The following is a 27706-nucleotide window of genomic DNA, read 5'->3' on the forward strand; positions in this document are numbered from 1 at the left end:
TCAATTCAGTGCTCTGTCCAATGTGGCTCCACTTGCCACTCCTAACCTCTGTGTGTTACACACACACACACACACACACACACACATATACAATATAGATGTGCGCATATATTTACATATATGTTATTATATGTGTGCATATATGGTATTTTTGTTGTTTCTGACTCTGTGACCCCATTTGGGGTTTACTTGGCAGAGATATTGGAGTGGTTTTGCCATTCCTTCTCCAGCTCCATTTGACAAATGAAGAAACTGAGGCAAATAGGATTAAGTGACTTGCCCAGGGTCACGCAGCTAGTAAGAGTCTGAGGCCAGATTTGAATTTGGGAAGTCTTCCTGACTCCAGGCACAGCACTCCATGTGCTTCACCTAGCTCCCCCAATATATGAGATGATACACTATATACATTACAATATTAATAATATAATAATTGATGTTAATACACTCTAACAGTGTTCATATAATATATACATAGACATATGTGGGTGTACAATTTTTTTTTTTAATTAAGAAACAGCTGCTCAGTGGCAAAGTTGGGTCTAGAGCTGAGTTCTGACCCACACCGGTGCTGCTTTTCCCATCACACCACATTGCCGTCTCCACAGAACGGGTAACTGGGTGGAGGGGGAGGAGTAGAGAAGAGGACCCCAGTTTGACACTCTCTGGCTTCGTGGGATTCTACATTTACAACTAGAAAGGACTTTAGACACCACCTACTTCAACTCCCTCACTTTACAGACAAGGAAACGGAAGCTCAGGTGAAGTGACTTGCCCAAGGTCATGCTGGCAATAAGTGACAGACCCAAGGTTCGACTGTCCCCCTGTAGCACGCTGCCTCTCTGCCTCTCTTGAAAGTGACTTGCCCAACCAAGCTTCGCAGGTAGAAAGGCGCCTGTCCCCAGATTCAAGCCCAGGTTCTTTGTTTCCAGATTGAGGACCGCAGATAACAGAGATTCCTAAATCTAGATCTGTAATCCAAATGACGGAGTGCATCTTACCCAACCCCTTCTCATTTTACTGAGGGGGAAACTGAGGTCCAGAGAAGTAAAGAGATTCGACCAAGGTCACACCGTTACTAGTGATAGACTCAGTATTCAAACTCAGGTCCTGGATCTCCAAAGTCAGAGCGCTTTCCTCTCCACTTCTCTGCCTCTGTTTCCCCATCTGTAGAAGAAGGAGGTGAGATTCGATGTTCCCTTGGTTATCTTCCAGCTCTCATTCCTATCGCTCAACGAGGGGCCCAGACTTTAAAAGCCTAAATGCTGTTAAATGTGGTGGGGGAAGGGGGTTAGGAAGATAGAGAGGGTTAAAGGATACTCCCCCCCCCCCCCACCTCCAACCTCCATCCCCGGCCCAGAAGCTCCAGAGAGCCGCAGGGCTGCGGTGCCGGACTCCATGCAGCGCCGAAGGAAGGTTAGGAGGCTTTTCTGACCTCCAGGTCTGCGCCTCCTGGTCTCCTGCAGTCTCGGGAACACGGCAGCTCTTGGACCCGGCGGACGCACCCGCCCGCCTCTCTCTATCTCTAAATTAACCAAGCTCCCTCTCTCCACGTACAGACTCTTGGCTTCCTCCCCGCTGGCCACCGGGCTGGCTGCTGGGCGCAGTCCGGGCTGCAGTGCTGAACCGGGCTGGCTCCGGCTGGCCAGGAGGACCAGCGGGGTCCTGCTGCTGCTGCTGGGCGCTCTGCACCGAGCGCCTCCCTGCCTGCACCTGCGCTCCCCTGCCCATCTCGGGGGCACCCCAGTCAGTGGAGTAGAGGGTGTCCACGCGCGCTGCTCCCCAGCTCTGTCCCTCGTCTCTCCTCGTCCAGCTCCCTTCTGGAAGGATGGGCTCTTCCCAGTCCATGTCGGAGGAGGTCCGGGAACTCGTGGGCAAGACTGTTTGAGTACCGCCTGGGTTGGATCGGCCGCTATTGGGGTTTCCGAGAGCAGGGGGCTCTCCCTTCTGCTCCGCAAGAGCCGGGGGTTTCGGACGACTGCCCTGGGTGGGCTCTCACTGCTTGGGGTCGATCTACTTTCTTGTCATTCCTCTTGGCCGGGGAGGAGGGAGGAGAAGGGCACAGAGGGGCCAGTCTGGAGGTGAGGTTAGGAAGGTATTCGGGGAGACCTCAGCGGTGCGGGAAAAATGGACGTGGAATGCCAAAAACAATGACGATTCCTAGGACAGAGGGTGTGTGTTGTGGTGAGATGAGAACTGGGCTCAGAGGGAGGAAGTCCCGGCTTCAAGTCCGGCCCTGACCCAAGGACTAGCCGTGTGACCCTGGGCGAGTCTCTTAAATCCCTCAGTGCCCCCAACAACTCCCGGAGACTAGAAGTTTCAGGCACCGGGCAGGGCCGCTAGAGCCAGGTTTCCTGCAATGAGGAAGTCTCAGGACTGGACCAAGGATGAAACAAATCAAATAATTGTCATTTATCTAGCACCTTTAGGGGAATGGGTTCAGTTTGGAGTGTTGGGATGGGCTCGATCGGAAAGTCCGGAAAGCCCGGATCCAAGAGCAGCCTCGACAACAACCCTGTTTTGACTACGGGCGGATCATTGAACCTCTCCCTGCTTCCTGGCAACTCTGAAACTGTTGAGATGATTTGTTTTTCTGCACGAGTGCTAGTTCACTGATGAAATATAACAAGACCAGACCCCCCTCTCCCCCACACAATAGAAGTACAGACACATTGCTTTTGGGTTTGCGATCTGTATCACTGGAGGGGGTTTCCACACGAGGAAGTTCCCTCCCCCTCCCATAAAATGCCAGGTTCAGAACACTAGGTGCAAAGTGTTCTGCATACATTATCTCTTTTGATCTTAACTACCAGCCTGTGAGGCCGGTGCTACAGGCATTTATGGTCTCCATTTTACTGATGAGCAAACCGAAGCTCAGAAATCGGTCAAGGGGCATTGCTTCTGGTCCTATAGCTAATAAATGTTGGAGGCGGTCCGAACCCAGCTCCCCCCTGACTGCCCTTGAGCCAAAACCTAGAAATTCTAAGCTCCCCTGGACAGCTTAATGGCCATGAGACCAGCAGCTGGTGATCCTTCTCTGAGACTCATCTTCCTGATTTGTCAAAATGAATAGCTGTCCAGAAGATACTCCAGCTTCCTTCCTGCATTACACAATAGTGGAACAGATACTGGCTCTGGATTCTGGGTTCAAATTCAGACTTGGCCCCCCTGTATGGCCCTTTGCTTCCTCCTGTATAAAATGAAGGGATTGAACTAGGCAAGCCTTTGCTGAAGTTGCTCCGATGTAGGATCCTGGGTTTCTCTTTGCCATTCAAAGAGGTGGGCATGACTGACAAGCTGAGGGTATGTATACACAGCTCCATTCTGAGTGACTGGCATTGAGAATGAAGCCAGAGCATTGGCAGGCACTGTCAAGGAGGTGGAACCTCACTGTAAAAGAGGGTCCTCATTTTCAGACATACTGATGACACCAAAGGCAGCTGAAGACAAGCTTCCTTCCTTATTTCACCATCCCTGGATGGTGAGGGAGGCGAGGTAGGGCTTCTTGGTACAAGGGTTTCTGTTTTCTTATCATGTGCTTGCAGCTCTGGGATAAAAAGACCCAAACTGGAGACAGAAGGGGAGGGAGACATACAACTTGGCTTCCTAGAAGGGGCACTTCTAGGATAGCAGTATCGATTCTATCATCTATCACCAATCAACCCAGCACTTATTAAGCACCTATTGGAACTGGTCTAGGCACGGGGAATAAAGTGAGATGACATATAAGGGCAGCTAGGTGGCGAAGTAGAGAGTTCAAATCCAGCCTCAGACACTCACTAGCTGCGTGACCCTGGGCAAGTCACTTAACCCTGTTTGCCTCAGTTTCCTCATCTATAAAATGAAGGAAATGGCAAACTGCTCTGGTATCTTTGCCAAGAAAACCCCAAATGGGGTCACAGAGAGTTGGACCGGACTGAAACAACTGAACCGCAACATATGTAAAGTGCTCTGAAAATTTTAAAATGCTAGCTATTAGCTATTACCATGCTCAAAAGATGAAAACAAAACAGCCCCTGCACCCAGGAAGCTCCATTGTATGAGGGGATACATCAGCCATCAGCTGATCAGTCATGGTAACAGACACAGGAGTGCTAGTTCTAGAAGGGGGAGGGGAGACTCACTAGCAGGGTGGGGAACCTGCGGCCTCGGGGTCACATGTGGCCCTCTAGGTCCTCAAGTGTGGCCACATGTGACCCCAAGGCCGCAGGTTCCCCACCCTGCACTAGGTACACAGGTAAATACTAAGAATGAACAAAGTGGTTTGGGTTTGGTCATTGCTTCAGGTCTAGTTCTCCAATCAAAAGCTGAGTTCCCTTTTCTGGAGTTCTCTGAGAAAGTCATGTATGTACTTATACAAAGTTCTCTGAAGTCATTTGAAGGAGAGAGCTCTAGTAACCAAGGGGAATCGGGCAAGGCCTTGTTTGGGAGGTGGCAGCTGAAGAGTGATTTGAAGGATTGTAGGCATTTATGTCAAGTTGACTATGTACTAAACCCTGGGAATAGAGAGAAGATTAAAAAAAACACCATGCCTGCCTTCAGGGAGCTTATAGTCTAATGGGAGAGAACATGAAAACAACTGTGTGCACACAAGATTTAGGTGGGATGAATTAGAACTGGAAGAGACCCTAGTTACCCAGCAGATAAAGCAATAAATCTGGAGTCAAGAAGACATGAGTTCAAATCCAACCTCAGACATTTATTGGCTGTGTGACTCTGGGCAAGTTTAACCTCTGTCTACTCAGTTTCCTCCTCTGCAAAATGGGGATTAAAATGGTATCACCGTCCCAGGGTTTTTGTGAGTCTCAAATGAGATATTTGTAAAGTTCTTCAAAAACTTCAAAAGTGATTGTTACTAGAGCGAGCAACCCTCTCAATTTATGGCTCAGTTAATCAACAAGCATTCGTTAAGTGCCTACTGTGTGCCAGGTACAGAGGAGGAAACTGAAGGCCGGAGAGATTGCATGATTCACCTGAGGTGTCCCAGGTAGAAAGTGACAGATGGAGGATTCTAATAGGCCAAGGATGGGGGAGGAGCGCCTGTGGGAAGCTGCTAGATTCCCTTGTTCACCAAGCTGGAGTTGGCTCACGATTCAGTCCCAGGGGAGGAACCAAACAGCCCACAGAGGTGACCCAGCTCCTTTCAAAGCCGCTGAACGGGCAAGGCCAGTCTTATCAGCACATCTGTCATCAGCAGAGTGGTCCCTCACTGTGACTCTGCTAGGTCCCTTTGGAACTCCTGCTTCCTCCCAGAGCCACTGAGCTATTTTTGGAAGGGCCTCATCCTGCCAGGCCAGTAACTCCACCCCCTGGAGGTTTCCCAAGGCCCTCCTGGGATGCCCACTGGCCAGAGCTCTGAAAATGACCAATCTTTGTAAAAACCAAGAGCTTTCGGCTACTTCAGAGGGGATGAGCTCACTTCAGAAGGATAATGACCAACCCAAAGCAGGTAAAAATCTGGGGAGCATTGAGCCAAGGAGTTCTGAGCTTTACTGATCCCTTTCAACGCTGAGGGTCTTCCCCTCCTAGTTTGATTTATTTTTCTTCTTTCTCTTGACTCTTTTTTTAGAGGAGGAAAGCAAGACAATTGGGGGTTAATAAGTGACTTGCTCAAGGTCACACAGCTAGTAAGTGTGTCAAAGTGTCTGAGGCTGCATTTGAACTCAGGTCTTCTGACTCCAGGGTTGATGTTCTACTCACTGTGCAACCTAGCTGCCCCACCTGACTCACTTCTTAAAGACACCTATTCACTCAATGGGCATTACCTCACTCTAAGTGAGAACCTATAAATCCTTAGCTTGAAAGGGCCAGGGTCTCCCAATGCATCCTGGGCCATCTCCAGTCGACCTGGTGATATCTGGCCACTGGACCCAGATGGCTCTGGAGGAGAAAGTGAGGCTGATGACCTCGCAGAGCCCTCCCTCACTCAAATCAAAGTCAATTCAAGTCCTGTCATCATTTCCCTGATGCCATGATCTCTTCGAGAACAAAGGATAATGCAACAGTCTTTATAAACCTGTGATGATGTCATTCATGTTGGGCATTTCTGGTATGGAAGTCCCTCTCAGCAACTCTTGTAGAATGTAAGCCTTAGAGAATTGCCTGGGGCACTGAGAAGGTAACTTCGCAGGGTCACCCAGTCATTATGGTCAGGCAAAACTAAAAACCAGGTCTTCTTCACCACATCCTGCTTATAGATCCTAGATGAAGAGGTAGAAAGGACCAGATGTTTCCTTCAAAGCCCAGTTTGCAGCAGTTACCTCCTACCTGACATCTTTCTTGAGCCCTGCCCTCCCCCCTCTTCTAGTGTCCCCCCCCCCAAAAAAATCACTTGCATTGATTTTACTTATATGCATTTTGTAGCTCCTTATATACTTCTCTGTGCCCATGCTGACTCTACCAATAGAATGTCAAACTGAGGAACAGGACTGTTTTAACTTTGGTCTTCGCAGCTCCAGGGCCTGGCACACAGTAGGAGCTTAATAAATGCTCTTTAATTTATGAGTCAAACCCATCCATTTTCCTCTCTGTAAGATAAGGAGTATGAGATTTGTTTAGACTCAGGGTATGATGATCTTCCCCAGACACCATGGGCAATTTCCATAGACTATTAGAGCTGAAAGAGACCTTTAAAAAAAAACTCATCTATCTCCCTCATTTTTTAGAGATAAGGAACTACTCCAGGGATGTTAAGTGAGTGCAAAATGGTCACACAGCTAGTTAGTGGAAAAAACCAGGATTTGAACCCAGGCTCCTGACTCCTAGTCTTGGGCTTTTTCCCATGTTCCATGCTGCTATAACAATGAGAAGCCACCAGGCAGATCCTGCTGCTCCATCTCCCCAGAAAATTGCCAAAGACCCGACTGGCCACGGATCAAAAGCCTGACAACTTCAGGGTCACCCTTCCATGTTTGGGCTAGCACCAATCAGAAGCTCCAAAGGAGAGAGAGCGGGGCATTCAGGTTTACACATTCACCCAAATCAGTTCCTCTAACCAGACACTGGCTCAAGAGGAAGGATGGCCCAATTAAAACCTCCAGAGATTGTATTCTTGAGAGGTAAGGTGAATACAAACCTTTCCCCCAGGGTTCAGGGTTCAGGCTGTCTGTCCTTCAGGTGTCCAGATAATTTTGCTGTCTTGGATGTGGCCAAAGTCCGAGGGGAGAGGGAAAGAGGATCCTGTATCCTTGGCTCCAGAGTTTCTGCTGCTTTACATGAAATAAAAGCCCCGGGGGCAGTGTGGCAGTGGGAAAGAAAGGTGGATGGAGAGAGGATTTGGGCTCAATAAAAACGGGCTCTTGAATCTCTCTGAGCCACAGTTCCTTATCTGTAAAATGGGAGAATTGAACCGGCTAGCCTCTAAGCCTCTTTCTGGTTCTAAATCAATGATCCTATGATGTGAATTTGAATTCTGCATCTTCCACTTACCATGTGACCTGGGATAAGTCACTAGTATCTTCTCTCTAAGGTTACCTTCCATCTACATGGCTGTAGTGCTTAGCAATATGCCTGGTACATAGTAAACAGCTCAGTCAGGGATTTATTTCCTCATCTGTGAAATGGAAGCTTTGGACACAATGGGCTTCTGAGATCCCTTTTAGCTCTAGTCTTGTCATCTTAGACAATCGCCTTCCCTTGCCTGGGCGTCTAATGATGCTCACACTGCTGTCCCTGATGCCCACAGCAGGAGGGCTTTGAGCTCTCCCAGACCCTGTAAAGGGTCCTTATTGGAACAGAACACCTAATGTAATTAGGGAGAATTAGATCTGTTTAAATGGGGCTGTGTGGAGGCTTGGAACATGGACAGATGGCAGCTGCAAGCTGGGCTTCTAGGAGTGCTGATAACAGATCTTCTGTAGCTTCACTGAAATGTCAGTGGATTTCTCTGAGAAGAATGGTTTGGATTAGCAAAGGAAGAGAGATTCCTTTTAGCTTCCTTCCAGCTAGACCCATAAAAAAAAAAAAACAAGGATGGGGTGACCAGGAGTTTGGTCCAGGACAAGGAATTTCCCAGAATCCTAGAATATGCCTTGGGATGGAAAATTTTAAAGAGCCACTGGCCAATGCTTGTTTTCCTTGGAGGAGAAAGAAGGTAGGGGTGAGATCTGGGGAAGAGTAGGGGAGCAGCTAGATTGTGTATTCGGCTTCCCCGGGCAAAATTGAAGCCAGTGTGACCCAAGCTATGGGATAGATATACTTGGTGGCAGCAGCCTCATGGTGTCCTTCAGTCTCTATCTCCTATACAGAACCACACACCCCCACACACAGGCTGATGACCCCCACTTCAGCCGAGGGTGCCCTTCGAACATGGAACATTTATTAATCACCTACTATGTGCCAGGCATTATACTGAGTGTTTGGGGATACAAAGAAAGAGCAAAAAAGACCCTGCCCTCAAGAGATTATATTCAAATGGGGAGAGAAAATGCAAATAAATAAGTAAATATAAGACTCATACAGAGTAGAAGGAAGTTGAGTTTAAAGAGGGAAGCTCCGGCAGGGGAAGGCCGAAAGGGCCAGATTGTGATATTTGCCCCAAGTCCAAAAATTTCCCACTATGATGTTAAATTCTTGAAAGCAGGGACTGTTTTACTGTGCCCCACCCTTCTCTCTCCCCTTTCCCTCCCTCCTTCTTTCCTTCCTTCTCTCTCTTCTTTTTCCCTCCTCCTCCTCCTCCTTTCTCTCTCTCTCTCTTTCTCTCTCTCTCTCTCTCTCTCTCTCTGCTCTCTCTCTCTCTCTCTCTCTCTCTCTCTCTCTCTCTCTGTCTTCCCTCCCATAGTGCTCAGGGGACAGAGGGATTCTGTTTTCCCCAGACTCCATCTGCTCCACTCTGGGCACTACCATTCAGGAAAGCTGATGATAAACTGGACAACATTGAGAACAGAGCAGCCTGTACAGTGAAGGCCCTGAAGATCAGGATGGATGAGGATCACTTAGGTCTCTGAGCATATTGACACGGGGTTGGGGGAGGAGCTGCCAGGTGACGTCACTCTGGCCACCGTGCCCATGCTCACTATATAGACACCCATGATTCAGACTGGATTTGGAGGCCGAGGGTTCGAATCCCATCTCTGCTCCTTACTGCTTAGGTGGCCTTGGCCGAGTCCCTTCTGCACTCAGGGCCTCAGTCTCCTCCCTGCACAGTGAACGTTGGACTCTTTGTCCTCTGATGGCCCTTCCAGCTCTGGGTCCTGCGGCGCCACCTGCTGAATCCCACGAGAACTCAGAACCCTTATCAGAGTGGTTTACAAGGCAGGTGGCAGAATCCCGGAGGGCCTGCCCACCCACAGAACCCATGAAAAGCCCCACAAAGTCAATCGGGACTTGCTGAAGGGGGAAATTCTGAGTTAAAAACTTCAGAGAATAAAGTCATCTTTCTCAAGCTGAGTGTTGGGGCAGCTAGGTGGGTCCTGGACTCAGGAGGACCTGAGTTCGAATCTGGCCTCAGATACTTCCTAGCGGCATGACCCTGGGCAGTCACTTAACCTGTTTGCCTTGGTTTCCTCCTCATCAGTAAAATGGGGGACAATAATACCACCTACTCACCAACTTCCCAGGGTTGTGTGAGGATCAAGTGAAAAAATAATTGCAATAGAAATTATTTAATTAAGCACATAGTAGGTGCTTTGTAAATGTTAGCTGTTATTATTACTTATATGCGGGGATATTCTGGTAAATGTTTAACAACCAGGTCACTGAAAAAAACTGTGCCCATGACACATGCATGACGAACATTTTCTAACATTTCTTAAATCAGACCCTGGTTTGTAGCGTGTTTTTTATTTCCAAAATACAAATACATGCTCACATTGAAAATTTAACTATCAGCTTTATTTGGCTGGCTCCAGCCTTGCCCAGCATGTACGTGTGTTGTGTTCCCCTAAAGAGAGCAGGCACCATCGGGGACTATATCCGTATCCCACCAAGGTACCCAGCAAATAGCAGAAGCTTAATCAGTGCTTGTGAATTGATCAATAACCTGGGTGAGAGCAGAAAGAACACTGGCTTTAGATCCGGGAAGACTTGGGTTCAACTCTCAGATCTGCTGGCTCCTAGTCGTGTGATCTTGGCCAATCCCTCTGTCTGTTGGCCTTCAGTTTCTCCTCTAAAATGAGAGGGTTGGGTTTAATCATCTATAAGGCTTCTTCCAACTCTAAATCTAAGAGCCTGTTTCCTTTCATTCAATTCATGGTGGGGAGGGGCATTTATTAAGTTCCTACTGTATACTAGGCATTGTGCTAGGGACTAGGGTTACAAAGACAAACTCTGTCCTGGTCTTTCTTATGGAATAGTATAAGCATGACAGCACAAAGCATTTTATTTCCCAGCAAAATATGCGCTTAACCCTCCCATTAAATGCTCTTGAGTGTTGACATACTGGTTCTGCTTGAACAATCTCTCTCCTTACTTTCCTTTTCTATGCATGCACAAGCCCCACCATTCATCACCCACTTCATGCCTGGGCTCTCAGCACCTCTCCCCTCTAATTTTGCAACAGCTCCTACTCAGTCTTCCCATCTCCAGTCTCCACTCCCAGCTCCCACCCTCAAGTCAAGCCATCCTCCCCACAGCTGCCAGAAGAATATTCTTAAGGCAGAAGAGTGATTAGGGCACTCCCCATACTCAGGAAGCTTCTGTGCCTCCCAACTGACTGGAGATAAAGTACAGTCCCTGCTACTGCGAAGGCTGAAGCTAGTGGATCTCTTTAGTTCAGGAGTTCTGAGCTTCAGTGGACTAAGCCCACAGGGTGTCCACACTAATTCGACATTAACACAGTGAGCCCCCGGGAAGGAGATTGCTTCAGGTTGCCTCTGGAGGAGCAAACCTGGCCCAGGTCAGAAATGAGCAGGTCACAGAGCTGGAGCTGATCAAAGTAGAATGAGGCCAATGAATAGGAAAGAAGGGGGAGGAAAGGAAAGGAAGGAAGGAAGGAAGGAAGGAAGGAAGGAAGGAAGGAAGGAAGGAAGGAAAGAAAGAAAGAAAGAAAGAAAGAAAGAAAGAAAGAAAGAAAGAAAGAAAGAAAGAAAGATGAAAGAAAGAGAAAGGAGAAGGGAAAGGAAAGAAGGAAGAAAACAAGGAAGGAAGGGAGGCAAAGAACGGAAGGGAAAAAAGGAAAGAAAAAAAGGAAAGAAGGAGAAGGGAAGGGAATGAAGGGTGGGAGTGAGGAAGGAAGGGAGAGAAAGGAAAGAAGGAAAAGAAAGGGAGGGAGGGAGAGAAAGGAAGAAAGAAAGAAAAAAAACTCTGTCATTTAAAGCCCTTTACAATCTGGCTTCACCTTCTTTTTCCAGACTGAGTACACATTACTCACCATGCTCTGTGTTCCAATCAAACGGACCTACTTGCTGCTCCTAGAGTATAAGAGAGCAGGGATTCCTTTCATGGATGAGGTTGGCTGAGGTGGCTGCTGAGGTCCCCTACAACTCTCAGATTCTGTCTTCTTCTTGTCTTTATTTCTCTATTTCTGCTTTGTTCCCCCCAACTACCGCCACCAACGTAGAATATAAGCTCTTTGTGGGCAGGTACGGTTTCACTTTGGTCTTTATTCTCAGCAACTAGCGCAGACCCTGACAATTAAATGGAATTGAATTGTACGTCGACTCTTTCCAGCAAAGATAGCTCTTTTCATTCAGTGATGATGGAATTCCCCTGTCCATGGGCCGAGCAGTGGGATCACCCAGCTCCAGACCCAGAAGGTGGCTGGAATGGTCACTCCATTAAAATCCAGTTTTTATTTTAATCAAGCAGTATGCGAATAATTTATTAAGCCTCTGTGCATTTAAGGAACCTGGGCTAAGCCCTCAGAAAATAGACATTCTATAAAACCCCATTTGCCTGAGAGCTTCAGAAACCTATGTGACTGACTAAGTGAGAGGGAATGAGAGTGAGTAGGTAAGTGAGTGAGTGAGTGAGTGGGTGAATGAGTGGGTAAGTGGGTGAGTGGGTGGATAAGTGGGTCAGTGAGTAGGTCAGTCAGTGGGTGAGTGAGTGGGTAAGTAGATGAGTGGGTGGGAGAGTGGGTAAGTGAATGAGTTGGTGAGTGAGTGGGTCAGTAAGTAGGTCAGTGAGTGGGTGAATGAGTGGGTGGGTGAGTGGGTAGGTGGGTGGGTGAGTGAGTGAGTGGAAGAGTGAGTGTGCCAGTTTTATTGTAGCTTTCCAAATTTTCTCTGTTTAAGCACATCTTTTGGACCAGGAGCAGTGCCAGCCACCGTAGACCACAGGCCTGATGAACTCTCCCACCCTCAGATGTCCATAAAGCCCATGGACCACCTAGCCTGGGCCTTGTGCCTGGATTGATAAAGAGGAGCCAAGGCCATCTTGACTCCCTTGGATTGATGTTAAGGTTGTTTCACTTCTAGCATTCCTGTCATTGGTTCTTTAGAGAAATGTAAGGGGGATGAGAAGTGAAGATTTCTGGGAAACATGGGCTGTTTTTGTTTTGTTTTTTTTTATTCTCCCCTTGAAAACTAGACTTGGATCCCAGGAGCATGTCTCACCTTGATGCCCAAGAAGCTCCTAATGTCTTCATTTTACAGAGGGGAAAACAGGACCTGAGAAGGGAGCGCAAGCTTCCTGACTCTCAGTCTGGGTCTTTCCATTCAGGGGAGGGATGGTCTGGAAGGGGTCAGCACATGTGACATATCTGCAAAGACAGCCCAGGACTATGCTAAATGGCCTCACACTCATGGGAAGGAATGGGTCAGTATAAGAGAGGGGCAGCTCCTCTGAGGACACACAGCAGGACTGCCAAGGACAGTGGTCATTGAGTTGGGTTTTCCTCAGGATCACCCACTGGTGAGGCTTAGGTCCCAGCACGTAGCTTGGCGACTCTGAAGGCTGGAAGGAACCTTAGGCATCAGCTCATCTAAGCCCCTCCTTCTACCTCCATTTTATAGATGATGATGCTCAGGATGCAGGGTTCATCCCATTCACCCGGCTCATAAGCCATACTGTCTCTGTCACTCCCATGGTGCCAACAAAGCAATTGCCCATCTGTGCCAACACTGTCCTAGCTCTGCTGATCAGAAGTAATTAGATCCCCCTGAGCTGCTTTAGAGTCCCTGGGCACCTTTCATAGGGCAACGATCCCCAAAATGTTGTATGGAATTTAACTGAACCACAAGAGCGAGCTGCCAAAGCTGAGGACTAAACCCCAATCATGGTGCCTTTTCAGGGGACTTCTGAACCTTCCCGTCCTTTCACCCACCACCCATCCACTCAACAACCCACCCACCCACTCACTCACCCACTCATGTTTTGAGGGCTTGGCCCAGGTTCCTCAAATTCACAGAGATCAGATATTTTTGGAGTCAGCTCTGCTTACTACCCTGGAAAGACAGAAGGAGACTTCTCCAGGGAACCGACTTTGCAGAGAGAGAGAGAGAGAAAGGGCCCAGAACCAGAGGGTAGAATGAGGGGATTTAGAGTGATGAGGGCGCTGACTGCTCTTCTAAATCAATCTAACAAGCATTTGCTAGTACCCACTAGCCAAGATGCTAGGGATACAAAGACAAAAATGGTACAATCCTGCCCTCAGTGAGTTTCCATTCTAAGAGCAGCTAGGTGGCGCCATAGTGTACAGAGCACCAGGCCTAGTGTCAGGAAGATTTGTCTTCCTTAGTTCAAATCCAGCCTCAGATACTTATTAGCTGTGTGACCCTGGACAAATCACTCTGCCTCGGTTTCCCCATCTGTAAAATGGGAATGATAATATCACCTACCCCCAGGGTTGTTGTGAGGATCAGATGAGGTAATCATGAAGCACCTGGCACATTTGTTGTGGTTCAGTTATGTCCAACTCTTTGTGACCCCATGGGCCATATTGCCCATGAGGTTTTCTCGGCAAAGATACTGGGGTAGTTTGCCATTTCCTTTTCCAATAGATTAAGGCAGACAGAGGTTAAGTGACTTGCCTAGGGTCATACATCTAGTAAGTGTCCGAGATCTTCCTCACTGCAGGCCCAGCATCCTATCCACTGAGCCACTTAGTGGTCTCACCCACCACATAGTGAGTATTATGTAAATGGTAGCTATTATTATTATTATTATTAGGTGGGGCACACAACATGTACACAAGTAAATAAATAAAAAGTATATATATAGAATCATAGGCCTTGACTTGGTTGCGTGGCCCAACCCCCTTCTTTTACAAATGGGGAAACTGAGGCCCAGGGTGGTGAAGTGATTTGCCCAGTGTCGCACAGTAAGTGGTAGGGCCAGGTCTGGAATTTGGGTTTTCTGCCTCTAAATCCCGACATGTTTCCTACTGGCAACACATTGTCTCCTACAAAATCATACAAAGTGAGGAGAGAGTTCTAACCACTGGGGGTGGAATGGGAAGGTCTGGAGCAGAAGGTGGAACTCTTGAAGGAAGGACAGACGATGAATAAATTCACCATGAAGCAAAGAAGATTCTTCTTAGAGTCTAGGATTTCAAAACCAGACTCTGGTGTTTATGGACTGTGTGATGCCAGGCCAGTTATTTCAACTTTCTGAGCCTTGGTTTCCTCCTTGGTAAAAATGAAGGGTCTGAGCCAGGTGGCTGCTGACAGCCCTTCCAGCCCTGGATCTAGGATCCTATGAGGTTTGGATGATGATGATGGTGATGAGGATGAGGATGGTGATGGTGGTGGTGATGAGGATGGTGATAACAATGATGATGATGGTGGTAGTAATGAGGATGGTGATGGTGGTGGTGATGGGGATGATGATGATGGTAGTAATAATGGTGGTGGTAGTGGCGATGATGGTGATGATGATGCTAGTGATAATGTTGATGGTGATGATGGTGGTGATGATGGCAATGGTGGTGATGATGATGGTGATAATAGTGATAATGATGGTGATGATGATGATGGCAGTGATAATGATGATGGTGGTGATGATGACGGTGGTGGTATTGAGGATGGTGATAATAGTGATGATGATGGTAGTAATAATGGTGGTGGTAGTGGCGATGATGATGATGATGGGGATGGTGATGATGTTGATAGTGGTGATGATGGTGATGATGATGCTAGTGATAATGTTGATGGTGATGGTGATGATGGTGGTGATGATGGCAATGGTGGTGATGATGATGGTGATAATAGTGATAATGATGGTGATGATGATGATGACGGTGGTGGTATTGAGGGTGGTGATAATAGTGATGATGATGGTAGTGATAATGGTGATGATGATGATGATGGGGTTGGTGGTAGTAGTGATGATGATGATGGGGATGGAGATGGTGATGGTGAGAATGGTGGTAATGATGACAATGATGATGGTGACAACAAACATTTACATAGCCCTTTAAAGTCTGCACATTGACTTGCAAATTTTATTTCATTTGAGCTTCACAACAATGCTGGGAAGTAGGTATGCCAGCGTTACATAATTAGTGAGGGTCCGAGGCCAGATTTGAATCCTACCTCTGACAACCCTCAGAGCCTCAGTTTCCTCACATGTAAAATGGGACAAGCTACTTGAGGGCAGAAACTATTCCATTTTTGTCTTCGTGCACCTAGTCAGTAAATCATTTATATTTATTAAACACCTACTGTGTGTTAGGCATTATGCTAAAGACCGAGGATACAAAAAAAGGCAGAATCACAGGACAGTTGTTGTTGAATTATTTTTCAGTTGTGTTCAACTCTCTGTGACTCCCTTTCTTGGCAGAGATACTGGAGTAGTTTGTCATTTCCTTCTGCAGCTCATTTTACAGATGGGGAAACCGAGGCAAACAGGGTCACACAGCTAGTTAAGTATCTGAAGCCAGATTTGAACTCAGGAAGATGAGCCTGCTTCTAAGCCCAGTGCTCTATCCTCTGTACAACCTAGCTGCTCTAGAACACAGTAGGTACTCAATAAATGCTTGCTCTTGGATGGATGCCTTGTGAAAACAACTTTGAATACCACATGAGGGTGAGTCATTATTATTTAGACAGGAGGAAACCAGGTGAAGGGATGTAAATGACTTGTCCAAAGTCACCCAGGTGGGAAGTATCAGATGCTTGAATAGAGATGCTCAAACTCCAGATTCAGCAAGTGCTCTTTCCCCTGCCCTTAGGATGACCAGAGAGAAAGATTCTGGAAAAGGATGCCTGGAGAAAAGCCATTGGCTCAGCCAGCAGTTTGCAGCCTTTCCAAATCATGTTCCCAAAGTCAAAAGACAGGTGACTGCCTCCAGTGAGCCAGCCATTAAAAAAGCCACGATGACAAACAGATCCTTTGTTTGAAGGCAGATGACCTTTACTGGAGGGAACAATATTGAAAGGGCTTTATCTGTTCTCCCAAAGGTCTCCCATGAAATCACCGGAGATGCCTGTGTCCTGGGAGGGGCAATGATCACACCTGGAACAGAGCCTTGTGTTTTTTTGGCTGCTGAAAGCTGGAGGTGGGGAAAGTTGGGGTATAGGGAAGGAAGTGGTAAACGGTGGAGTCAGGTGAACTCTGCATCCTCAACAGTCTACTAGTCATGAGCCTGGAAAGGGGGAGGGTCTGTTGGATTTGAACTCTGATGGCTCTGGAGTCACACCTTGCCCACTTACCATCTGTATTAACCAAGGGTAAGTCCCTTCATCTCTATGGACTTTAGCTTCCCCATCTGTGAAACTGGATAATTGGTCTAGATAGGACATGATGTAGAGATGTTTCTGAAGGGGGATTTCTTGCCCTTCTCCAGGAAGTGATACATATGTGGGTTACCTGTGACATAGCACTCCAAGCTCTGGGCTCATGGGATTCAGATTTGATACTGAGGACTTTGGCTCTGGCTCCCAGCCAGAGGTTCCCCTGGGAACCATAGAATCGGGCTCATTCTGCCCTGGCTCAGAGTCTCCCTGGAAGCATCAACAGTTGAAACTGTGTGGGTTGAAAGACTCTCCCTAATTAAATTTATAATAAGGAGCCATCTCAGGGTGGGAACAGAAATAAATTTTATTCAATTTTCGAGAATAGGGCATCCTCTGCTAGAACGGATCTAGCAATGGAGGCACTTTACAAGGAGCAAAGCACCAATAATCATACCTAACACAAGAGAATTCCCGCCTCTGACCCTTCTCACCATTGGCTGGGAGATGGGCTTACAATTTGAGCACAAAAGCTAGACAAAGAACCGGGAAATTGAGGCACAGAAACTCCAATTCTCATTCCCTTAGCTGATGATTACAACTGAGGTGACATCTATGAATCTAAAGAAGGAGAATAGGATAAGGGGAGGGGGAGACCCTCTCCATTCTTCTACAGTACTTTTACAGTAAAGGAAAGCAGGTCACAGCAACCCTATTCTTACTGAGCAAATCTTTAAACCAAAACCAGAAGAAAGAATAAAAAGTTTCAGGGTAAACTTTCCCAGAGGCTGAGCCATCAGACTCTCACAGCCTCAGAATTTTTTCACTTTCCTATTTCCCTATTTCTTGATTTTTAAACATTTCTTAGTATATATATATATATATATATATATATATATATATATATATATATGTATATATATATCTATATATATATACATATAGAAGATATGTATAAAGATATGTATATGTATATACATATCTTTATACATATCTTCTCTGTGAAGTCTTCATATTTTATTTACCTCACACAGACCCATCTCATAGAACCCTGGATCTAAAGCCCAAAGGGACTGGGGGGGGCATCTTTGCAACCCCCCCCCTCCTTGTTTTACAGAGGGGAGGCTGAGGCCCAGATCGGTGATGTCACTTGCTCTAAGTCTCACAGGTAGGAAACCAATAAAGTCAGATTGGACCCAGTTCCTCTGACACCAATTCCATGATAATTATTGTCAGGCTTCTTTGGCTTCCTTCAAATCCCAGCTAAAATCCTACTTTCCACAGGAAACCATCTTGATGCTAATATATTTCTTCTATTAGTTGTATCCAATTTATCCTGTATAGATCTTGTTTGTCTGTACATAGTTGTTTGCATGTCTGGCTCCCTCATTAGATTGTGAGCTCCCTGAGGGCAGGGACTGGCCTTTGCCTCTTTTTGTATGCCTGGTGCTTAGCACAGTATCTGGAACATAGTAGGAGCTTAATAATGATCTTCCACCTGCAAACTTGTTGATTCAATACCATGAATATTTAAATGACCAGTACTGCCTGGTCCGGCTGCCTCCCCATGAGCGGTCTCCATTTCACTGGGAGAAGAGTCTAGAGTCTAGGCTGGCCCTTCCTCATGCAGCCATGCCCCAGGGGTTTGTTCTCCCTTCTGATGGATGCCCAGAGGTCCCATTACTAAGCCAGACTGTGTTTGACAGCCCTCCCAGACTTAGCCTCCTGTCTAATCCTCCCCACTCATGCGGCAGCCCAAGGATGTTTCCCCCTGGTCTGACCTCAGGGCAGAGCTGACAATCAGAGAAAGCTTCAGACCAGACAGGAAGTTATTCATTAGAAGCCTGGGAAAGCTAATGTGATGGGAGGGGCAGGGAGAGAGACACAGCTTCTGGGAATAAGGAAGTAGTACTATGCTATGGCCAGATCCTGAGAGATCAGAGGACCAGGGCTTTAAAGATGCCAGGGACCTCTTAACACTTGAAGGGCACTGGGGCGGGGGAGAAGGGGGGCATAGTGCACAGAGCCCTGGGCTTGGAATCAGAAAAACTCATTTTTTTGAGTTCAAATCGAGCCTCAGACACTTACTATCTGTGTGACCCTGGGCAAGTCACTTCACCCTGTTTGTCTCAGTTTCCTCATCTGTAAAATGAGCTGGAGGAGGAAATGGCAAACCACTTTGGTATCTCTGCCAAGAAAACCCCAAATGGGGTCAGATGTGACTGAAAACAACAAAATCCTTAACACTTGAGGTTTGGGGATCATACAGCTAGAGCTAGAAGGAACCCCAGAAGCTCTTTAGTCCAATCCTTTCATTTTACAGATGGGGAAACTGAGGCCCAGAGAGGTCATGAGATTTTAGATGTAGAGCTACAAGGAACCTCAGAAGCCATCCGATCCTTATAGATGAAGAAACCGTCTCAGAGGGCCACGTTCCAAGAACTGTATTCGCTTCCAGGCAGTACATTTTAGCAAAGGCATTAATAAGCTGGAAAGCATCCAGAGGAGGGTAACCAGGATAATGATCGGTATCCAGTTCAAGTCATATTAGGATGGGTTGAAGCAAGGAGAGAGGTTCCCCTGGGTGAAGGTAGGGGAGAAGGGGGAGAGAAAGGGCAGAGCCACAATAGCCATCTCCAAGTATCTGAAGGGCTATAGCATGGCTACCATCGTTCTGCTTGGCCCCAGAGGGAAGATCCAGAGGCAGTGGGGAGGTTGCAGAAAGGCCAAACAGATGGGGGCTGCTGGGTGGTGCAGTAGATAGAGCGCTGGGACTGGAGTCAGCAAGACTCATCTTCCTGAGTTCAAATCCAGCCACAAACCCTTACTAGCTGTGTGACCCTGGACAAGTCACTTAACTTTTGTCAGCCTCAGTTTCCTCAACTGTAAAATGAGCTGGAGAATAAAATGTCAAACTGCTCCAGTATCTCTTCCAAGAAAACCCCAGATCCCACAGAGAGTCAGACACGGCTCCCACAGTGGCATGGAAATCCTCAGAATGGGTTGAGTTCCCCTTCCCTTGATGACCTGGAGGTCATCAAGAAGAGGCTAGATGGGCACCGGTGTTAGGAATGCTCTAGAAGAGATTGTAGTGGTACTGATCCAGGTACAAACCCTGATTGGAGAAACTGAGGAGATGCCCCTCTAATGCTCCCTACGTGGGTGACCTCTGGCAAGTTACTAAGCCCCTCTGGGTTCTTCTCTGGGTTTAGGTTGGACCAGATGGGCCTCCCTGGGACTTTTCAACACCTGTTTCCTTTCCTCGTCCTTTTTTTTTTTGTGAGGCATTTTAACTAAATTAAAAGTTGGCACAGTCGAGCAAAGGAGAGAAAACTGGACAGAGAGATGAGATGCCGGCAGAATGCACTCTGATTTCAGAGTCAAGCTGCACACGTGCATGTGTACACACACAGACACACACGCGCACGTGCACACACATGCACACGCACACATACATAGACACACACACATGCGTGCGTACACACACACACGTACACACACACACAGATCTTCCCGAAAGCCACCTCCCCAAACTCCCAGCCGGATAGTGGGGAGAAGAACCGCACATTCCAAGGTCCAATCAATCCGACTGTGCCAGCTCAGCCTAGAGAAGGGCAGCGGGAGGCTCGGAGATGAGTAATCGAGGGTTCGCTTCATCCTCTTCCTTCCTTCTCTGGATGAAAGACGACAAAGACCCTCGCTCGGAGGCCTGCGCCTGCTCCTGCTGGGACCGGACCGTGGGCACCGTTCCTGCCGGCGGAGGAGGCTCGAGTCTAAGGACAGCTAGCCGTTCAAGGCCTAATTCAGCTCAGCTCAATGGGATAATTACAATGACAGCAACAATAATAATAATGAGAGCTGGCATGTGTATCAGGCCTACTGTGCGCCAGGCACTGCGCTCAGTGCTTTACGATTATCGTGTCACTTGATCCAGCAGCTCTGGGAGATGGGCGCTATTTTTGTTATCCCCATTTTAAAGATGAGGAAACTGAGGCGGGCGGAGGTTAAGTGACTTGCCCAGAGTCACACAGCTACTAAGTTTCCGAAGCTGGATTTGAACTCGGGTCTTCCTGACTCCAAGCCCAGTGCTCTTATCCGCTTCACCACTGTGTATGAAGCGCCCTACTATGCGCCAGGCTCTGGGGATAGAGAGACAAGTCCCGTCCCTCAGGAAGCTCACATTCTACTGGATATGTTAAATGCAAGATAGTTTTAAGAAGTAAGAGTCTCCCGTATTTACATTCTATATATCTCCTATGTTCCGAGTTATTTTCATGACGTCTCCTCTGTCAAAATGTGAGCTCCTTGAGGGCAAGGACTGTTTTTGCCTTTCCTGATATCCCCAGCACTTAACACAGTGCCTGGCACACAGTAGTTGTTGTTCAGTCTGTGTCTGACTCTTTGCTACACAATTTGGAGTTTTCTTGGTAGAGATACTGGGGTGGTGTAATGTCAATTAAGTTGGGTGTCTTTGATTGAGTCTTCTTGGCGCTAAGCCCCAGGCCCAAACCCCTGTCTATTAGGTGCTAAGCCTATGTGGGCATGAAACCCCCAGGGTCCTAAGGGGAGTTGCTAACTCCAGAGCCAACTGTAGGAGCCTAAGTTCTGGTTGTTCAGATGACGTTTGATGATGGCTAAAGAGTGTATAAAAAGAGAGAACAGAGCTATTTGCAGAGGGCTCTCACTCTTGGAGGAGTGCTGATGTGGAGCCTCTGGGCAGCTGTAGTTAAGAGCCCTCCAGCTTGTAAACCCAGATGTTGGGACTTTGTTAAACCCCGGTAACTATGAGCTCAGATTTGAATCAGACAAAGTCTGTCTGTTGATGTTTGTAATTTGTTTGTGTTTGCTCTGAAGCTCAGGGTGCTGGCTTTTCCCCCTGAGCTGAGTGAATGATATTTGTATATGTTGGATTAAAGTAAGACTGTTAACCCCTTAACGTTGCTTTCCTTAGTAAAGCAGATCAAAAGAACCTGGGCTGGCAGCGTTCTTGTTGTTGGGCTCATGTTGGTTTTTCACCCCCACAGCAGCTGCTAGCCGGATTGTTACAACAGGTGGTTTTGCCATTTCCTTCTCCAGCTCATTTTACAGATGAGGAAACTGAGGCACACAGGGTGAAATGACTTGCCCAAAGTCACACAGCTAGGAAGTGTCTGAGGCCAGATTTGAACTCATGAAGTTGAGTCTTCCTGACTCCAGGAATAGAGCACTAGGCACTATGGTGCCACCTAGCTGCCCTGCCTAGCATACAGTAGCTGCTTAATAAATGCTCATTGGTTGATTGAACAACTTAGTTTCACTGGGCCCATTTCCGGCCCCTGTCAGATGAATACCCCAAATTCCTAATCCCTGTCAAGACTCAGCTCAAACACTCCCTTCGATGGATGGTCTTTCCCGATGCCCCGCAGGTAATTCTGCCACCCTCCTTCCTTACTAGCTTGTGTTTGTATTCTATATGCTTGTATATGTATGGGCTGCCTCCAGTGATAGAATGGGAAGCTCCATGGGGGTAGGGGCTCTGTGTGTGTGTCTGTGTCTATGTCTCTGTGTGTGTCTGTGTCTATGTCTGTGTCTGTGTCTATGTCTGTGTATGTGTGTGTGTCTGTGTGTCTGTGTGTGTCTGTGTGTGTGTGTGTGTGTGTGTGTGTGTGTGTGTGTCCCCAGAGCCAAGTACAGTGCCAGGCAAATACCAAGCACTTAAGAAATGGAGATCATCTGTATAAAGCTGTATAATGTATAAATCATTTAATCGTCTCATTTTACAAGTGAGGCAACTGAGACCCAGAGAAGTAGGTTCATGGATTTAGAGCTAGAAGGGATCTCAGAAGCCACCTAGTCTGTCCTCATTGTACCAAGGAGGCAACCTGGGTAGTCTAAGTAACTTGCCCAAGGAACATGAGAAATAATTAGTGGAGACAGGATTCGAACCCAACCCAGGTCCACTGACTCTAGACCAAGAGCTCTTCCCATTGCTCCACACTGGTTGCTGCCCATCACTGAACCCAGTGACTCAGACCCAAATTGGGGATCCAGGGGAGACCACGAAGAGCGGACAGGAGCTTACTGGGACAAGAACCACATTCCCCTGTGGGTATATGTGGATCCCTCCAGGCAGGGGAGGGCACACTGCCTCCAGAGCAGCATTAGGAGCTTGGCAAAGGACAAAAAGCCCCAGCAAACCTGCAGCGTCAGCTGGACCCACGGGCTGAGCTCAGCACAGACGTCATCCCTGATGGATCATTTGTGCTCCCCTCTGCCACATCCCGGAAGGATCCAGGGATGTTTGTGTCTGAACTAGGGACCTTGAGCCTCCGAGGCATCCTACCTTGGGCAGATCACCCACTGGGCCTCAGTCTCCTTCACCATAAAATAAAGGGGTTAGAATAGATGACCTCAGAAATTCCTTCTGGCTCTAAATCTACGATCCTTCCCTTGTATGTTTCCTCCTCTGTGAAATGGGAGCATTGGTCTAAATGGCCTCTGAATTCCCTTGTACTTCTCATGATACCAGTTGTTGCTGCCCATTGTCATTCCTTAATCATTTCAGTCCGACTCTCCCTGACGCCATTTGGGGTTTTCTTTTTCTTTTCTTTTTTTTTTGGAGGGGGGAAGGCAGGGCAATTGGGATTAAGTGACTTGCTCAAGGTTACGCAGCATTTGGGGTTTTGGCAAAGATACTGGAGTGGTTTGCCATTTCCTTCTCCAGCTCATTTGACAGATAGGAAACCGAGGCAGACAGGGCTAGGTGACTTGCCCAGGGTCACACAGCTAGTGTCTGAGGCCAGATTTGAACTCATGAAGTTGAGTCTTCCAGGAATGGAACTATCTCCACTGCGCCCCCTAGCTGATTTAAGGACACCAATATGCAATCAAAAACAGTCCTTGGCCTCAGGAAGCTTACTTACTGAAGCTAACCTACTTAGGGGCTATCACATTTTCACAAATAAGTCAATACAATGAGGACCCTAGTTCAAGGGCTGGAACGGGCCATCTCATCTAACTCTCATTTTACAGACGAAGGAAATGAAGTACAGAGAGAGGTTAGATGATTTGTCCAAGATCACACAGGTAGTAAGAACCAAAGGTGAGATTTGAACTCAGGCCCTCTGACTCTACAGCCATTGCTAATAATTGGGGGTGTGATGGGGAAATGGATCGGGGGAAGCTTCATGAACAAGGTAACGTCAGCACACTCAGGAGTAATGGGTCTAGTTGTGAGGATCTTCAGGAAATATTCAAGAGTCTAATTCCTGCTTCCCAGTTCTCTCCTCTGTGATGATCCCCATTGGGAGGAAGGCCAAGGCATCTGCCTCCTCTCTTGACAGAGATGGGAATTATGGATGAGGATCTCTGTACGTTCTGTCAGAGCTGACTGGTGGGTTGGTTAGCTGTTCTGACCTGTTTCTTGCCCCTTTCTAACAATGTTTGATGGAAGGTATGATTTTCTAGGTAGGGGAAGGGGAGTGAGACATTTGGGTATGAAAGTGATGTAAAAAGGACAGATAACAACATTTCTTCAAAAGAAGGCTGAGAAGTGTCTCTGATCTGGGAAGGGGGAGCATCACACCCACCTTGTCACAAGGGCCATTAAGAAAGAAGAGAATTCTAAAACTACTTGTGGTGGAGGGGGCTGGGTCCCTGAAGCTTCATCTTTGCTTTCAAACATCTCCTTCTGTCTTGAAGGGATTGTTCCAGGCCCTGACTACATCTTCTCTTCTCATCAGCCCTAAAAAGGCAGAGGCTGAAGACGATTCCAGAAGACAGGCATTGCAGATGATGGAAAGGGGCCAAATGCTAAAAGCACTGGGAGGTTCAGCCTGAGAGCCGCTGGCTGCCAAAAGGAACCTGAATTATTTGGTCTTGGGGCCAAGATTCTCACTAATCCAGGGCCCTCCAGGGGATCCCTCATCCATCCCACTCCTCCAGCCAAAGTGGACTCACATACCCTTCCCCCAATTACATTTGTCCTTATATCCCCGTCATCCAGGGTAGTGCAGGCTGGCACATAGTGCTTGTTGTTGTGGTTGAATCGTATCCACCTCTTCCTGACCCTATTTGGATATTTCTTGGCGAAGATAAAGGAGTGATTGGCTATTTCCTTCTATAGCTCATTTTACAGATGAGGAAACTGAGGCAAACAGGGTGAAGTGACTTGCCCAGGGTCACACAGCTAGTAAGTGTCTGAGGCCAGATTTGAACTCAAGTCTTCCTGACTCTAGGTCTAGCCCTCAGTTTCTGGAACACAAGACTCCCTTTCCCACCTCCATGCTTTTGTTCCTGTTGACAAAAATCTCACCTCCCTTTTCCCAATCTCCACCTATCTATATGTTGATCCCTTATTATTAGTCACCTTGGCAGCTAGGTGGCACACAGTGGCTAGAACGTTGAACCTGCAGTCATGAAGACCTGAGTTCAAATCCAGCCTCAAATACATATTAGCTGTTACGCTGGGCAGGGCATTCTTTTTGCCTCAGTTTCCTCACCTACAAAATGGGGATAATAGTATCAGCACCAACCTGCTGGGGCTGTTGTGAGGATGAATTGAGATAATATTTGTAAAGTGCCTAGCATAGTGCCTGGCACATAGTAGGTGCTATGTAAGTGTTAGTTGTTGTTGTTATCCCCTTATGACTGTGTGACTGTAAAATGGAGATATTATTATGTCAAGCATTTTGTAAACCTTAAAGCACTATATAGATGTTAGTGATTATGATAGTGGTGGTGGTGATGATAATGGTGGTGGTGATGGTGCTGATGGTGGTGGTAATGGTGGTGGTGGTGATGATGATGGTGGTGATGATGGTGATGGTGGTGGTGATGATGATGGTGGTGATGGTGATGGTGGCGGTGATGATGATGGTAGTGATGGTGATGATGGTGGCGATGATGATGGTGATGGTGATGATGATGGTGGTGGTGGTGGTGATGATGGTGATGGTGGTGGTGATGGCAATGATGGTGGTGATGATGATGATGGTGGTGGTGGCGATGATGATGATGGTGGTGGTGATGATGATGATGGTGGTAATGACTGATGATGGTGATGATGGTGGTGGTGATGATGATGATGATGGTGATGATGGTGGTGATAGTGATGGTGGTGGTGATGATGATGAGTCAGTCCATGGGCCACCCTCTCCATGAAGTCTCCCAGTTCCTCTCTCATCTGATCTCCTAGCACTTAGCCACTCCTCTTGTGCCCTTTTCCTATTCTAACCAGCATCATATTTACCTGGGCTCATCATCTCTTTGCTACCAGACTGTCCATTTCTTGGGGGTAGGAGTTATGTCCAATTTGTTCTTGTATCTCCAATAATATTAACATGTTGCCTTGTACGGGAAGGAAACAGCTGTAGTCAAGGTATAGGGAAATGAGTGCTGGGTGTTGGCAGGATTTGGTGGCTTCCACAGTCCTTTCCAGCTCTGATGTTCTATGTTCTGATATGGTGTATTATAAGGGACAAATACGGTGCAGTAGAAATAACCTGTGAGTTAAAAGACCCACCTCTGATGCTTACCACCTTGTGACCTTGGGCAAGTCTCTTCACTTCCTGGGCCTCAGTTACCCCATCTGTAAAAGGAAAGGATTGGACCGTAAGGAAACTCCGAGCTCCCTTTCAGCTCCAGACCTGTGACCCCTTGCCCTTAACAGTTAGAATTGTTCCAAAGGAGAGTGGGCAGGCCCCTTCAGGAAGTATGAGCTCCCCACCACTCTAGGCCTGCAACTACATTCTGAATGGTCACTTTTTCTGTATGTCATAGAAGAAATTCTTGTTCAAATACAGGTTAGTCTAGAACTGAATGACCTCTGAGGTCTCTTCCCATTCTCAAAGAGTGAAAATCCCCGAAGGAGCTAGTGAAATTTCTTTTGACAAGGGTCAATCAAGCTGTCAGTCAATCAGCATTTATTTTAAGCACCTACTATGTGTCAGACACTCTGCTACATGAGTGAGGGCTCCTGTCCTCTAGGGGCTTACATTCCATTGTGGCATCTTCCCAGATGTAGAAAACAAACTCCCAGTGGTTTGGTGTCTCCTTTGTAAGGTCACATGTCTTTAAAGATGCTTAATGTGTCTGTGGGCTGCCTTTGGACTCTTCACTGCTCTCTGGACAGGCTTTGGTTTCCTGTTCTCATAGGATGTGGTGGACAGCTGCTGACTAGCAATAGCTTTGGGGACTGTGACGGGTAGAAAAGGAAATGGGGCAAGATATCTGATCTTGGTCTGCTTTGGTCAATTGGTCAGTAAGCACGTATTAAGTGCCACTGCTGTGCTAAGTGCTAGAGACTCAAAAGACTCCAGAAGCTTACAATCTAATGAAGCTTTGGAACAGGTATGACTTAGGAGCTTAGTCATAGAATGTCAGGAGGTCTAAGGAACATTGGGAATCACATATAAGCCCCTAGGTTTACAGAAGAGGAGGGGTAACTAGGTGGTGCTGTGGATAGAGCATCAGCTCTGAAATCAGGAGGACCTGAATTCAAATTTGACCTCAGACACTTACTAGCTATGTGACCCTGGGCAAGTCACTTAACCCCAATTGCCTCCCTGCCACCCCCACACCAAAAAAATTTACAGAAGAGGAAACTGAAGTCTGGAGTGTGGGGGATGGGCTTATCCTGGTAAGTGACAGACCTTAGCCTAGAACCCAGACTTGATGACTCTAAATCCAGCAAAACTGCCTCTCAGAGATATGTCTCTGTGGGCTGGGAAACGAAGGAGGGTGAGAGACTCATATCATGGTTAAAAGGAGAAAGAACGCTGGACACAGAGTCAGAGGGCTTGATCCTGGCCCTGCCACCTACTACCTTGGGCAAATTGCATAACCTCTCTGGGCCCCAGTTTCCTCTGGAAATTGAAAGGGGAGAACCAGATGGCCTCCAAGGCTGTTGCACTTCTAGATCTGTGGCCCTTTGGGGGCCTCCGTGCTTGTACTCCCAGGAGTCAGAAGAATGAAAAAGAAAATTCAGGTGCCGGTCCCCTGCACAATGCACTCCAGTGGGATGGTGGCCAAGAGCTGATAGAAGATAAGCTAGCACAGCCCTAAGTCTGGCTGTGCACCCTAGAGAAAGGACGGCAGCAGCCAAAGCAGCCTCCCAGGGAGGGTGGCTTTGTTTCTGAGGTCCTCACCAACGGGAGGGCAGCTTGAGTGAGTCATAG

General features: G+C 47.4%; 1 protein-coding gene across 3 annotated transcripts in view; it reads left to right on the forward strand.

Moving 5' to 3' along the window:
- Window positions 1-1820: 1820 nt before the first annotated feature.
- TESC (tescalcin) overlaps window positions 1821-27706 on the forward strand; it is a 63493-nt gene continuing 37607 nt past the window's right edge. For all 3 annotated transcript variants that reach the window (XM_036740947.1, XM_036740948.1, XM_036740949.1), the window contains exons 1-2: window positions 1821-1879; window positions 9555-9558. In XM_036740947.1, the coding sequence (XP_036596842.1) occupies window positions 1826-1879; window positions 9555-9558 (58 nt within the window). In that variant the 5' untranslated portion in view covers window positions 1821-1825. The remainder of the gene's footprint in view (window positions 1880-9554; window positions 9559-27706) is intronic.

This window comes from Trichosurus vulpecula, chromosome 1 (genome assembly GCF_011100635.1).
Source record: "Trichosurus vulpecula isolate mTriVul1 chromosome 1, mTriVul1.pri, whole genome shotgun sequence".
Lineage (NCBI taxonomy): Eukaryota > Metazoa > Chordata > Mammalia > Diprotodontia > Phalangeridae > Trichosurus > Trichosurus vulpecula.